Raw genomic sequence first — 14,622 nt, 5'->3', positions numbered from 1 at the left:
ACAGCAGCGTGAAAATACTGCAAAATATACAAGCATCAGCAAGCACACAGCCTTGGAATCTTCTTTTGTACGGTCTCTGTTTTGCCTTTAGTCTTTCGCTGGCAAGCAAAGTTTTCCTCCTGGTTGCAGGTCAGGAGGATTGGGGGCGGCGGGGGGGGGGGGAGAAGAGGGGGAGAGAATGTGTGTGTGGGGAAAGGGGTATCCGAAAGCTTCTGTTTAATCTGGAAGAAGCAGGAGGATCTCCAGTGAGCAAGGAAATATCATGGTTAACACACACAAAACTAGGCTCATATTCGGTGAGCCACTCGGTTCTGTTCTTGCAATAAGCAATTAAAAAACTAAGAGGAAAAAAAAAGGTATATGGATCCAGATTGCCCGGTGCAGCAGAAAGTCTGGAACGATTTTGTTTGGTCGCTGTAACGAAGAAAAAGAGAAGCTGTCATTTTGTGTGTGCCCTATACAAGGGCCTCCTGGTTCCTTGTTAGCTTATAGAGGGGGAAAACAACGCGTTTGATGTTACATCTGACCAGCTGCTGTTCTCCATAATAACAAGCGAGAGAACTGCCTGCCCTAGTGAGTTGCGTCACTTTTGCTTCAACTTTAGGCTAGAAATCAAGAGCGCGAGAGAGAGGAGAGAGAACTTTCAAGGAAGCAGGAGGGAGCTGGAAAGCCCTGCAGTCTGCCTCCCACCCACTCACCCCTCCTCCTTTGCCCCCTCCTCCTCCCCCCAAAAAACTTTTCCATCCGAGAAAGAGGGAGATCTCTTTGGAAACATGGAGCTGCTGTGCTGCGAGGTGGATCCCATGCGGAGAGCTCTGCCCGACCCGAACTTGCTCTATGATGACCGCGTTTTGCACAATTTGTTAACCATAGAAGAGAGGTATCTGCCCCAATGTTCCTATTTCAAATGCGTCCAGAAGGACATCCAGCCCTTTATGAGGAGGATGGTGGCGACCTGGATGTTGGAGGTTTGTATTAAATGGAGAGGCAGAGCCCCCCCCCCCGCCTCGGTCTGTCTCCCTTCTTTGCCCCTAGTTCGGGATTTTAGGGGGTTCCTTTGCACAGGGGTGGTGGCTGCAAGCTCTCCTGAGTTTGTTTTGTCCCTTCTTTTCTTGCAGCGTTTCCCCCCAGATCATGGTTTTTGCTAATTCATTCAGTGCTTTCCTTGTCGGGGTGGGGGGGGGGAGGCAGAAGGGGATGTGAAATGATTGTGTCTCGGTCGTTTGAGTGTGAACCTGTGAAGAAAACTGCCCTTCCGGGGCTGCTGCTTTGCAAAGAGGGGTGCAAAATGGGGGCGAAGGAAAGTTGCAAAAGTCATTTGCAAAACAAGGACAAGAAAACCCTCCTCTTCCCCCAGGCTACTGGATCTGCTCGAGGGAGGCTTTTATGGCGAGGGGAGCTGCCCCAGATGCCGTGCAAAAAACAAGGGGTGACCGACCCCCCCACCCCGATTTTTGCCCAACAAGTATTTCTGTGCCCACGTATGCAGTGCTCAGGACGTGCCATTTTTCGCCATGTTGCTTTGCATGCAACTCTGCTTAGAAGCGCTGAGCCACCCCCACCCCAAAAAGAAGGGATCTGAAATGCACCCCCTTCTCACCACGGCTGGCCCCCAGCTTGAGGGGAGGCTGCTGGGGAGCCCGGGGAGCCGGGGAATCCCTCCCTCTCCCCAATACTTCCCCTGCAAGGGCGGCTGTGGGCCCAGAGCCCTCCAGGCTTTGCAGCCTTGCGCTGGCCCCCATCATTTCCCCTTAAGATCTCGCTTTGGGGGGACCCCTCCCCGCCCACCCCCCCCAGGCTGGGAAGCCCAGACCTTCCTCTTGATTTTCATGTGAAATTTGCCCCTTTCCCCCCTGGGCTGGATTTTTGATCATTTTTTGAAACCATTCTCTGCTGCTGAGGATACAGGCTCTTCCCACCCCACCTCCCCCCCTTGCCGACTCGCGGGCCCAGGGCTGGGAGAACACCCCCCTGGGGAATTTTTACAATTGTCGGGAATGATAGGGGGGCGCCTGGGGATGCCATCGCTCCAAAAACAGGGGCCCACGGGGCGGTGTAGATATTTTTATTTATTTTTTGAAAATATGACGAAATCCAAAAAGGGCAAAAAAAAAAAAAAAAAAGAAGAAGAAAAAATTGGGTCGCAAAGTCTGAGGCGGCGGCTGCTGCTGCTGTTGCTGCTGCTGCTCGATGGGCTTTCGGCTCCCACACTGTGACTTAATTCATTTCTTAGTGAATGAACCAAAGGAATGTGAAAGCCGATTGACAGCCTTCCCAGCCGCTCCAGAGATCGCTCCCTCCCCCCAATCTAGCTCCCCGCAACAAAACAAAAACAAACAAAAATCATTTAGAACCATTGGTAAATTTCATGTGATCGCTCATTTTCTTGTCTCTCTCGCTTTCCTCCCCACCCCCACTCCTTGACTGCAGGTCTGTGAAGAGCAGAAGTGTGAAGAAGAGGTTTTCCCCCTAGCCATGAATTACTTGGACAGATTTTTAGCTGTGGTGCCCACCAGAAAGTGCCATCTGCAGCTGCTGGGGGCAGTTTGCATGTTCTTGGCCTCCAAGCTGAAAGAGACAATCCCCCTCACTGCAGAGAAACTTTGCATATATACGGACAATTCCATCAAACCCCAAGAGCTGCTGGTAAGCAGCCCCACTCTACCTCCAGTGTGCCCCTCTCCCCCTCCACCATCAGCTCTTGTGCTGACAACCTCCCCCCTCCTTCCAGAGCCCAGCAAATGATACATTTCCCTGCCCATTTATAATTGTTTAAACAATATTTGAAAAGTTGAAGGTGTTAAAGATTTTCATGCACTGATAGAAAGTGATCAAGATAAGTTTCCTGTATGAAAATAGCATGATTGTTTGAGGGGGAGATCTCCCCATTCATTTTGAATGTACTGTATATAATTGCCTAATATTTAATATTCTTGTCCTTTTCCTATTTATTTATTTAACACAATGGTTAGCAAATGCCTTCGGAGATCATCTGAAGGTTTTGGTTACTGTTTTTGTTTTTTAAGGGATTTATAGATAGTTAGCAGAAGATCTCTTTTTGATAGCATGCACATACATATATGTACATGTGTTTAAATGGGCAAGAAACTTTCTGAGATGGGTTCTTTGTAAAGGTGCTTTCTTTCTGGTGCTCTGGTGCTGCACTGCCATCCAGTGTCAGACATGCACAATTGGAAATTACCTCATTTTTGAAGCATTGCCAGAATCTCTTCTGTTTGTAGTTTCTTTTCTGCTTTCAGTTTTAAAGGAGCTGTCTGCAATATGAGGGACTTTTAAAAAAAAACCATGTTATGTCACTTGGTTTTATTCAGGTTACGTACCAAATAAAATAAATATTCATGGAGGATTTTTATCACCCTTTGGAAAATTTGCTTTCAAACTTTTTTCATATTGATGCAGTAAGTCTTGTTTTTAAATTTCTTTCATTTATGGTTGAATCCTGCTCCTGTTGAAGTCAATGGGACTATTACCATTGACTCTAGTGAGAGTAGGATGGAGTGCTTCATACTGTGAAATTAACAAATTGCCGGTACAAGTGATACATTTATAACTTAGAAAATCATGGGTGGCATTTGTGCCTTTTTTGTAAATGTAGTTCCCAGTGTTAACTCAATAAGGGTGAAATTTATCAAAATTCAGCTCTGTTAAGTGTAATTGTAAATTAGGGTCTCCTCAGTGAGGAGTTCAGGATCAGATCCTAAGGTGAGAGAGCTGAAAAAAGTTATTTAAATGATTTCTGATGAAATAATATTTGCAAAGCACTTTTAAGATATAAAGTACTATGTAAGTGCTAAGTATTATTAGTTTATAAGAGTGCATATTTCAATCAAATATTTCTGTCCTCGCAGATCCTAATTTGTAGAATCTGGCCCTGAATTCATACAAGTGCTTCTTATGTGAAACACCCATTGAAGCCAGTGGAGTTCCATCTGTGGAAAGGTTGCAAAATCAATCTAAAAGGAAGGGCCTTGCCCCCCAAATGCTGCTGTGCTTAATACACTGTTAATAGTTCCACCAGTGGTACTACCTATGGCAATAAACACTGTGGCCTCACTTCAGGAAAGCGCTTAAGCACATGCTTAACATTTTTTTATTTCAGGGGGAGTTAAACATGTGCTTAAAGTTAAACACATGCTTAAGTGCTTTGCTGAATAAAGATACTTTCCTGAATTGGGGCTTGTGTCTGGTAGTGTTAGAAAGATCAGTCCGTAATGAATGTAATTGTCATTTTATTAAAATATTTTATGGTTTTTCTTGAGAAATTATGCAGGCCTGGTTTCAGGTCACCCTTATGGAAATATTTTAGTAGAAGATTTCCAGCTTTTGAAGGGTTCTATATTATCCCAATAGCAATATTTCTGGTACAGCTGTTATCTATTAAAGTAGGGTTCTACTCTGAAAAGTGACTGTAAAAATGCCGTTGTGGGGTTCCATGTTTATTGTCTCTCACAGATGCCAGTTCAGATCTACTAAGTTCACAAGTAAAAAAGATGTTTTTTTTCCAATTGCCAGCCCTACAAACTCAAGCTGGGCTCTGAGAGTGCTGCTGGCTTTCTGCAGGCTCATGCATCCTTGAGATTAAAGAGTCTATAAATGGAATGTAGTTAATAATTCTGATGATGCATGAAGCGGAGTGGAATCCAGCTCCCTCTCTCTGACCTATGATGGCTCTGTAGGACTAATAGCAGTAAAATGTATGAAAAACTTATTTTAGAGACTAAAGGAAGGAAACATGGCTCTGAAGGCACCCAAGGAGCAGATCTGTTGCATGAAAAGGTGACATTTTTATATGTAACTGCTTTTTGAAGTATACCCACACTTTAAGGGCCTGAACCGTCATTCCTTGTGCACCCAAAAACTTCTTGTGACTTCTCGGGAAGTTTTGTGTGTGCAAAGAATGCAGGATTGGGTCCTATGCAGTACATTGTCAGATGTCTTACAGTCGTCTTCTTGAATGTGTCATATGCATTTCCCTTCTGCAAAACATGCCGTGGCGTACGTGAAGTACAGTTTGAAGCAAAGGACATCTCTAAAACAGTTGTAGAGAAAGTTCTGTGGGGCTAATTTTCTCAGTGGAAAAAGAAAATGTACGTTTTACTTATTTGTGTGCCTAGTTATCCACTGGGCTTTAAATGGCTATAAATTAAGCACTCTAGCCATTTAAAATAAGTTACTAGGGAAGGACCACAGTGACCTGGCAATATCTAATTGCAGGCTAAACTTTCTGGGTGGGCATTCAACACTGGATACAAAAAAAGTAAAATCTTGGCAGGAGCTGCCAGGCCTCATTATTTTCAGTGTAGCTTGACATTTCCAGTGAAGGAAAAAAATGAAGGAAAAGCAAAGTCAACAACTTCAAAGCATCAGAGGTGTATTGAAAAAAGGGTTAAGCAAAACCAATTTAGCAGTGATATAATTACAATCAGTAAAATGAGTATAAGCTTTTTGTTCTTTTTCGTCAGGCTTGCCTATGATTTTTCTTTTTGTTTTCTTCCTTCAGGAGTGGGAGCTGGTGGTGCTGGGAAAGTTGAAGTGGAATCTTGCAGCAGTGACGCCACATGATTTCATTGAACACATTCTAAGAAAACTGCCTCTACCTACAGACAAGTTGCTTTTGATCCGGAAGCATGCACAAACATTTATTGCCCTTTGTGCCACAGGTAAGACAAGGTGTTTCGGGTCACTGCTTCCTGCTTTTAGTGGTCTTAGAAAGATAGATTGCAGCCTGTGGTGATACAAAGGGCCCTGTCCTACATCCCTAGCTCACATGGGAAGGCCCATTGAAGCCGATGGGACTATTCACATAAGGGTTGCAGGATAAGGCTTTGAGATCAATCATATGTTTGCTAATGCAGAATTCTTGCACTGGAGAACAGCAATAATGAGTTAAATCATTGTGACCTGATGGTAGCCATCTCTCATTTAAGTCAATGGAAATTTTGCCATTAACTTCAGTAGATGCTGGATCAGAACCTTTGATTTTTCTGCTTTATCTGTTCATTTTTTAATGGGTCATAAAGGTGGTTTCTGAGGACAGATATGGTACATCCAAAAATATCAGAAGCTGCGATGGAATGTTGACAGATTCTTTATGAAGTCTCGTGTTATCTGAATGTTTTCATATATTATTATAGGCACTTCATTCTTTAGTATCATAAGGAAAAAGATGAGATGAGGAGAGCATTTTTTGTTTTAAATTGCCAAATATGTATGTTACAATGACACTGCCAAACATATGTAAACATATGTCTTATTTGTGATACCACTAGATTATGGAAGGAGAAAGAATGGAAACAACATCAAGTTTGCTTTGTGTCTGTGACACTTTTAAAAAACAAACAAACACTTTTTTTACTTTACTCCAAAGTTAACCAAGAAACTCAGCAGTCATTTTCACTTTGTGTTTATGGACAGTCATATTTTCTGCTTCTCCTGTGTTTGGGTTTCCATACACTATGGAAATGTTTAAATAATTAAATCTAATTTAGTCTTTACATTTATTTATTTAATTTTTCAACGCATTTTAATTTATGTAAAAATCCTTCTTTAAAAAATAAAACCTAGCAATTGAGCCTTAAACTACTTAACAGCATCCCTATAAAATTCTGCATCATGCTGTTGTTGATTCAGATACAGTTGTTTACAATAGGTCTAATCATTAGTCCTCTGAGGAGGTGGCAGAATTACTGTTCACTGACAATCAATCATGTTACAGGCAGAAATGTATGGTGCTTTTTGGAACAGGGACTATTTCTACCTATGAACTTGTGCAGCATGTAGCAGAGTAGAGTCTAGACTGGGGGGCTGAGGTGCTACCATAATATAAATAGTTACTATTATTTAATGGTATTTGAGAGTTGATAACTGTCTTTTGCACAGTAGGCTAGTTTTCCTACTTGTACAGATTTTAATCATAGAATATCAGGGTTGGAAGGGACCTCAGGAGGTCATCTAGTCCAACCCCCTGTTCAAAGCAGGACCAATGCCCAGACAGATTTTTACCCCTTTTAATCTTTAAATACTAATTTTATGGACTATATATATTCTTTAAATTTGATTAACTTTTTAACCATTGAGATTAATACACACACATCTAACACACGCGTGTGCACACACACACACACACACACACACGTGTCTATTCATATGTGACAGACCCATGGCTGACATTGTCAAATCTAGACTTCAGCTTTCCTTATGCTGTGTCTACATTGTGGGGACTATAGCAGCCTTGCTATATAGCAGTTATGCCGGTATATCCCCGTACTGTGAGTGCAGCCTACACTGGCAGAAGGGTTTTTCCATTGCTGTTGGAATGCCATCTCCCCAAGCGACAGTAGCTCGGTTGATGGAAGCATTCTTCCATTGATACCAGTGCATCTAAAGCGGGGTCCGGTTGGCATTTTTCACACCCCTGAGCACTGTAGCTATGTCAGCTTCAGTTTTAAGTGTTCACAAGACCTAAGTCTCAACTCACAACTACCCATCCCTTTTTTTTTTTAAACACCTTTTTGACCTTCTTCCACAGCCATCAGACCCTTTTTTCGGGCAAGACTCCATTGAATTCAATGGGAGTATTGGTTTATGACTGCAGGATCACTCTTGGTAATTTATCAGCCAGTTTTGGCCTAATGAACCCTTTCCTTCAGGATTTATCAGTTGTTATGTATATACTGGCTTCACCTCTTCTAGTGTAAGCATTAGGGGGTTAATCCTAACATCTCTGACTTCTTTTTTCTTCTGGAAGTTCTTGGTGTTTCACAGGCTCTCCTACCCATTCATCCAGAAGTTACAACACCCTTGCTCTAGCTTTGGTCTTGCTGTCAGAGATCAATCCTTCGGCACTTCAGATTTTGTTCTTCTCAAACCAGCCTATTCCTGCCTTTGCTTTGGTGCACTCATCCACTAAAGCAGAGGTTCTCCAGCTTTTTCATTCATCAGGCCACTTTGTGACAGAGAAATGACCCTCCTCCCCTTCCAGGCTTCAGTCTCCAATTCCCTATTTCTCAAAATTATTCATACTGCAGATCTTTGGAGGGCCATCAACTGTAGTTTGTGAACCAGTGTCCCAAAGCCTGGGTACCTCTCCATTCTCTTTCAATGATTTCTCTGTCTGTTGACTCCATTTCCCCCCAAGCAACTATCAATATATATAACTATATCCTTTACTCAGCCAATGACCAGTTTGCACCTTCCTCCATCTTGTATCTCCTCCCACACTACCTGTGTTCTTTTGTACATGGATTCTGTTCATGAATTCAATTCCCTTGGCTTGAGCCTGAAGAGACAGCAGTTCAGAGCTCCTTGTCCATCAGAAGATATGGAAAGCCCAGTGTATTGTATATAATCTAAGAGTCCGTGGATTGTCACTGATGGGGCTGGCTGTGGACAATGGAATATCTTCTTTTCTTCCCATCCTGTTCGCCACAATTTGTTTTGAGGAAATGATTACATTCGCTTTTCAGGAATCAAAAAGGTGTATATAACCTCACTGCAGTTTCAAGATTGGGGGCCTCATTCCCCCTTGATTTACTAGCAATCTGGCATTGCTGTGTAATTTATTATTTGTTTTACAGTAAATGCCACATTTTTGTTATAATTCCCCTTCTCCACTTCTCTCCTCAAAAGCATTATTGTTCTTGTCTGTGAAGAAAAGTCCCTTCTTGTTGGACTTCCTTCCAACTCCAGTCGTTGTCACCTTTTCTTTCCCTTTACTTCATAGCTATCATTAACCACTCCATCGTCACTTGATTTCTTTTCTCTTTCTCACACAAAACATCTTACTCAGTTCAGGTAAAATCTGCTCTTTTATATCGCCATTTGCCCTTTCTGAGCACGGTGGCCTCCTCCAAGCTATGACCATTTCTCCCAGTACAACTTCCCTAGCCACTTTTTGCCTGGCTTTTGACCTTTTCCCACTACCAAAATTGACCCTTTGTGGGTGGTTAATGACCTTGCCATTGACCGTGGATCTTTTCACTTCCTGTTTGACCCCCGTGCAGTTTTCTTTACTATCAATCACTTTCTCCTCTTGAGTGTCTCATGTAAGAAACTGGTGTCTCCTGCACTTTCTTCCTCTAATTTGAATCCTAGCTCTCTAACTACTCCTTTTTCATTTCTGGTGGAACCTTTATATCAGAGGTTTTCAAGTTTTCTCCACCCGTGACCACCAAACGAGCTGTGATCTCTTATCCTGTTCACAGTCCCATAATCCTTTGTGTCAGCAAAGGGATTGGAGTCACAGCAAGCAACCATTGCTAGTTTTGGATGGGAGTGCTGGGTGGACGCTGGTGGAGTGTTGGATTGTGATGGGTGATTAGGGGAATCACTTAGACATAATGGTCAGTGATGCAACCCCATGTTCAGGGTGTCCCTAAGCCTCAGATTGCCAGATGCTGGGGTTGGATGACAAGGGATAGATCACTTGATAATTGCCCTGTTCTCTGCCTTCTCCTAAAAGCATCTGGCATTGGCCACTCTCAGAAGACAGGATACTGGGCTAGATCGATGGACAGCTGACCTGACCCAGTATAGCCGTTCTTATGGAGAGGAACTCGGCCCCCTTTGCTGTCTAACTTTTCCCTCCTAGGGTTAAATAGTAATATTATAGATGACACCCATTTCTGTATTTCCCCTTAACTCAGTCCTTCATTTTCTTGACTCCCATCTATTTGTCTGTCTTGACTCTGGGGACAGTTTCTGAAACCAGTTGCATGGACGTAAATCCAGAGTGTCTCCATGAAGTCTGTGGCTTTATTCTTGATTTACATGAGTGCAGCAGACATAAGAACACATCCCTCTGTTTGCTGCTAGCTGCCCCTTAGCATCCTGCTACTGAATGATTTGAAAAACCGGAGCTCATCTTGAGCATAAAAAGCTCTCTTTGTTCCTCCTCTCTGACTCAGGTCACACCCTCTGTAACCTAGACCTTAGCCTGAAAATTGAGATCAGAAATCTCAGGGTCATCCCTGACCCCAAACTTTCATTTCCCTTCCAAGTCTTTCTTGTCTTTAAATCTGCCTATCACCACCTCCTGAACACAGAGTTCATCCTTACCCTGCCTCTGCTTAAATCCTTTTCTGTCCCTTTATCACTTCCTGTCATGTCTATACTTTCCTTCTTCAGTGGTCCTTTACATTTTTATAGACGCCAGATTGCTGTGTCCAGACGCTCCCTCCACAGAGGGGAACCAGATCATTGCTTATCCTTTCACCTTTGCGGGCTCCCTAGTTCAGTTTGGAGTTGTTCTTTCACTTGTGTTGCCCTGCCTGCTTGGGGATACCACACTGCAAGCCTGAGAATGACTCCTTGAGGAGTAAGTAGATGCATTAGTTTTAGAGCTGTGTGCTGGACATCCCAGACTGCGGCTGGACAGAGGAACAGTCAGCATTTCGTTGACTTGAAATCTCCATTTGTTCCCCCTTCTTTCAGGTCTGTCAGAGTCCAGATTGCTGGCTCCCACCTTATGTTATGTTCACCTATCAGAGGCAGGACATAACATTTACTACAAGACTTCCAGGTAAACAGATATTTGGATGAAAGTGGAGGTGGCCAGACCAGGCTTTGGACATGCCGAGCGCTGAGTCATGAACCCCAGATCACAATGAAGAGAACTTGGCTTGGTGGTTCTATTGTGAGAGAGTAGTTTAAAGCTCGGAGGGCCAAATCTGTGCCTCAGGACATGCCCTGGGCACCCCTGCTATGTTCAGTCTTCACCCATCCTTCCCTCTTTCTGCCTGTTTTGAGGGCCATTGTGCTCAACACTGTCCCTCCAAAAGAGAATACATGGTGCTATGCAGTAACTCTCAACAGCAGCCTGGATTTTCTAAAATCAGTGGAAAAAACAATGATACAATAAATACTTTGCTGCAGGTATTAATCTTTTGAAAAAAGCATACAGGGTGAAGTGGCCATGGTTACATGATTATTTCTGGTATAATGGGGCCTGAAAGAGGCATAGCCATTCAGCGCTGTTGGGACACAAAAGAAGGGTTTTTGATAATTCAGGTGAAGGTGACATATTGAGCAATATGTCAGGCTTCACAGCAAAACGAAGGCTCAATCCTACTGCTGTAATGTTTTGCCACTGGCTTCATTGAGGCACAGGATCAGGCTCCAAATATGGTATAACTACATCTGAAGAATCAGATAAGAAGCAGCAGATAGAATATCACCACATATGGAATCCTTTCCCACTCCCCACAACTGTAGCCAGCACTAACAGTGTTGCAGTTGATTGAGTATACAATAATGTTTTCATATCTTGGTCAATACAATTAATACAGAGGCATAGTGTGGCATTTAGGGGCAAATCCACTCCCTGCAGCTCCGAACCTGAGTTGCTGGACTTGTTACTGGGAAGATGCCTGAGGGGAAGTGAAGGACTGGATCCTTCTGCTGCATACCCTTTGTACCAGACCCTCCACTGGCGTAAACTGGCATAATTCTATTGACTTCAGTGAGTCTGCTCTGGCTTTCACCAATTACGGATCTGACTGTTAGATTTTTCATTTGTACGGGGTCTAACAGAAGGTGGGTCTCGATCCTTGATTGGGGTTCCTTACTGCTACCACAACACAATAAATAATATTAATCATCTGTATCACCTGGATCGATCGGTGTTCAGCTGTCATTAAGACTGCACCGATCACAACACATCTGCCATTCTTCTCACATTAATAAGGAGAATAACTATCCACAAAACAGAGCTCATGGTCTGCTAAGTAGCATGTTCTATTAAGCTGCCATATAATACATGGTTACTTGGATCATGTTAAACATACTTTTCCCCATTTATTTTCTGTGAAAGGTGGTGCTACTAACTCCAAACATTAGTATTCAGGGTGCTTGAATATTCTGTCAGACTTTCCTTGGGGAGCGCTGATCAGAGCCAATATAGGGTCATATCTAATTTGTCTTATTCATGTGATCAGTGACTGAAGTCACTGGGACTCTTCAAGGCAAATAGAATTTGGTCTCTGTCCATCCTATCGACACATAGTATTGAAGCACTTAAATCGGTGTCATGTTTGCTTAATAGCCTTTTGTTTGGCCGTACCTGGTTCTAGTGTGTTATTTCTAAAAAATGCTAAAAAATGGGCTGGTTTTGCTGTTTAAAAACAAAGCAGTTAACATGGAAAAAATAACTGCTATGTCTAGTAGAAACAAGAAAGTAAGAAACGTACTGACGAACACAGTAGAGTTCACAACATGTATGCATAATAAATAAAGCAATATACATACTGTCCAACTGAAGTTGGATCAGAACCTGGAACAATTAAACATACTATTTAGACTCCTCCTCTCGTTTCCTCCAAAATTCCTTTTTAAAATATTGGGCCACGTATGTCTCTGGGGTTACAGTATTGGCTGGGCGGAGTTTCATGATGGATTCATTTAGCCCATTTATGTTTTGGGGAGCAAATACAATTTTCAAAGTGTATAGATTGCTGACCTGATTCTGTAGTCCTGTTGTAGGTAAAACTTCCACTGACTTCAGTGGGAATTCTACCTACATCAGGATAGGAACTGCAGTCTCTTCATTTGTAACACTGAGAAAAAATTCTTTACTATATCCTAGAAATGAACTCTACCTTATTAAAAAGCTGAAACCAGGACACTCACAAAAGGTAATTGTAAGTAGGTATGGTTCCCACGTTGCTCCTGACACAATGTGCACGTATGTACTGAATATTGTTCAGACTTGCAGGATCTTTCTGTTCCAGCCCCTAGTTCCCTGTTGCTTCAGAGAGACTTTCAACCTTTCATTTTCCTAGGTTGGTAATGAGGTCCAAGGGGCCTGGATGCCAATTGAGTCAGCAGAATAGCTCTGCATCCCTGATTCTACAAGGTGCTGTGCTCTGATAGTTCCCACAAAAGTCAATAGCATCTTGCAGGATCAGACTCATAGTTTTTAAAGGAATAAGATGCTATATACATTGATGATAGATAGAATAGGACTCCATGTAGGTTTTGCCTGGGTGGGAATAGAAAGTGAAACCATTTTTGGTTTCTTATAATCTGCTTCTTTTCTTTATACACCGCTACCTCGATATAACGCCACCTGATATAACACGAATTCAGATATAACACCGTAAAGCAGTGCTCCGGGGGGGGAGGGGGGGACCTGCGCACTCCGGTGGATCAAAGCAAGTTCAATATAACACAGTTTCACCTGTAACGCGGTAAGATTTTTTGGCTCCCAAGGACAGCGTTATATCAAGGTAGAGGTGTACTTTTTTGCTATTCAGACATATTGTAGCACTTCAAAATACTGCCCTTGCCATCATTAAACCTCTTTTGTACTTTGCTTTGCAATCACATAAATCATTATGAAGATTTAGGGCCAAATTCTTCCCTTGATGCATGTGATAGATTCCCACTAGGTTCCATGAGAGCCACACCTACAGCTGACAGAAGAATTTGGCTCATAGCATTGACGTGGGTACCACACAGGGAATGCTTTCATAGGATTCCCACTATATGGCTATCGTCAGCATCTCGACCAAGCAATTAAAACATTCCTGTATATTCTTCAGGCCAAATGTTGAAGTCCTTACTCCTTTTATTTTACCTTTTTTCCTCCAAGGAAGTACTATTGACTTGACCCCAATGGGCGTTTTGCCTGGGTAAAAACTGAGTAAAGGATGTCAGGATTTGGCTCAGTATCATTTGTAGGAGGAGGAGGGAGGGGTGTAGTTGAATATAACGTTGTACAAAAAGCTTGTTTTAAATCTCTTGACGGAATGTGAGGGGCTTGGAGAGCGGTCCTGCGTCCCTGCAGATATGGTGCTTAATATTTATGTTTTGGTTGCACCTTGACAAACATTTCACGTAGTTATTGCTTTGCTTGAATATGGAAATATGTTAATTACAGCCTTTATTCTGCTGTCTGCTCCTTTCGTCAGCCTTTTCTATTCAACCCTCTAGGTGGCCCAGCACAATGTGGTTTCTTTTCTTTGAATGAGCTATTTCCACACTAATAGGGTCCCGGGTGATGTGGAGAACCATGTGCACAAAATTGGTGCACCGCCCCCCATTCCTTTGTGGGCATGTCAGGTTAAATTCATATCAGCAGGAAGGTCACTGCCATGATTTTCAATAGCGCGAGATGAGGTGATGACTTCAGACAATGGCGCCACACTCTCCAGTTGGAGACACTTGCCTTACCAGTTGCAGTAGTTAATTAATATGCTAAAAATAGAAGCCAGTGATACAAATCGCTGCCTGTTGTACAACAAAGACTGGGCATGTGTAGCTTTGATAGCCAAGTTTATGGTGCTTGTTATGGAGGGAAGTTAGCGTAGAGCTAGAAGCAATGTAAGACTTTCTGGATGCTGAGCTTTAGTCGCTCTGGGCCTCTGGCCATTTGCGAGCTGTCTCATTTGCATTATGAATGACATTAAGGGAACTAACAAGGTTATTGGGCATAGAAATGTTCTCATGTGACCACACGTGGAAGCAGACCTACAGCAGTGCTAGTTGGCAGGGGCACTGTGGCTCTTTATTCAGCTTCCTAGGAGGAGAGTTTCTGGGAGTACATAATTCATAGATATAAAATAAACCATGAGAAAAACTACATTCAAATAACGTGACGGGCCT

General features: G+C 42.8%; 1 protein-coding gene across 1 annotated transcript in view; it reads left to right on the top strand.

Annotated features, from left to right (window-relative positions):
* Nucleotides 1-276: 276 nt before the first annotated feature.
* The window catches only part of CCND2 (cyclin D2), a 56,015-nt gene continuing 41,669 nt past the window's right edge, over nucleotides 277-14,622 (top strand). The window contains exons 1-3 of the mRNA XM_039501758.1: nucleotides 277-968; nucleotides 2,431-2,646; nucleotides 5,522-5,681. Of these exons, the coding sequence (XP_039357692.1) occupies nucleotides 774-968; nucleotides 2,431-2,646; nucleotides 5,522-5,681 (571 nt within the window). The 5' untranslated portion in view covers nucleotides 277-773. The remainder of the gene's footprint in view (nucleotides 969-2,430; nucleotides 2,647-5,521; nucleotides 5,682-14,622) is intronic.

Source organism: Mauremys reevesii, linkage group 1 (genome assembly GCF_016161935.1).
Source record: "Mauremys reevesii isolate NIE-2019 linkage group 1, ASM1616193v1, whole genome shotgun sequence".
NCBI lineage: Eukaryota > Metazoa > Chordata > Testudines > Geoemydidae > Mauremys > Mauremys reevesii.
Note: the sequence above shows the minus strand (reverse complement) of the source record. Positions and strands in the feature narration are given on the sequence as shown.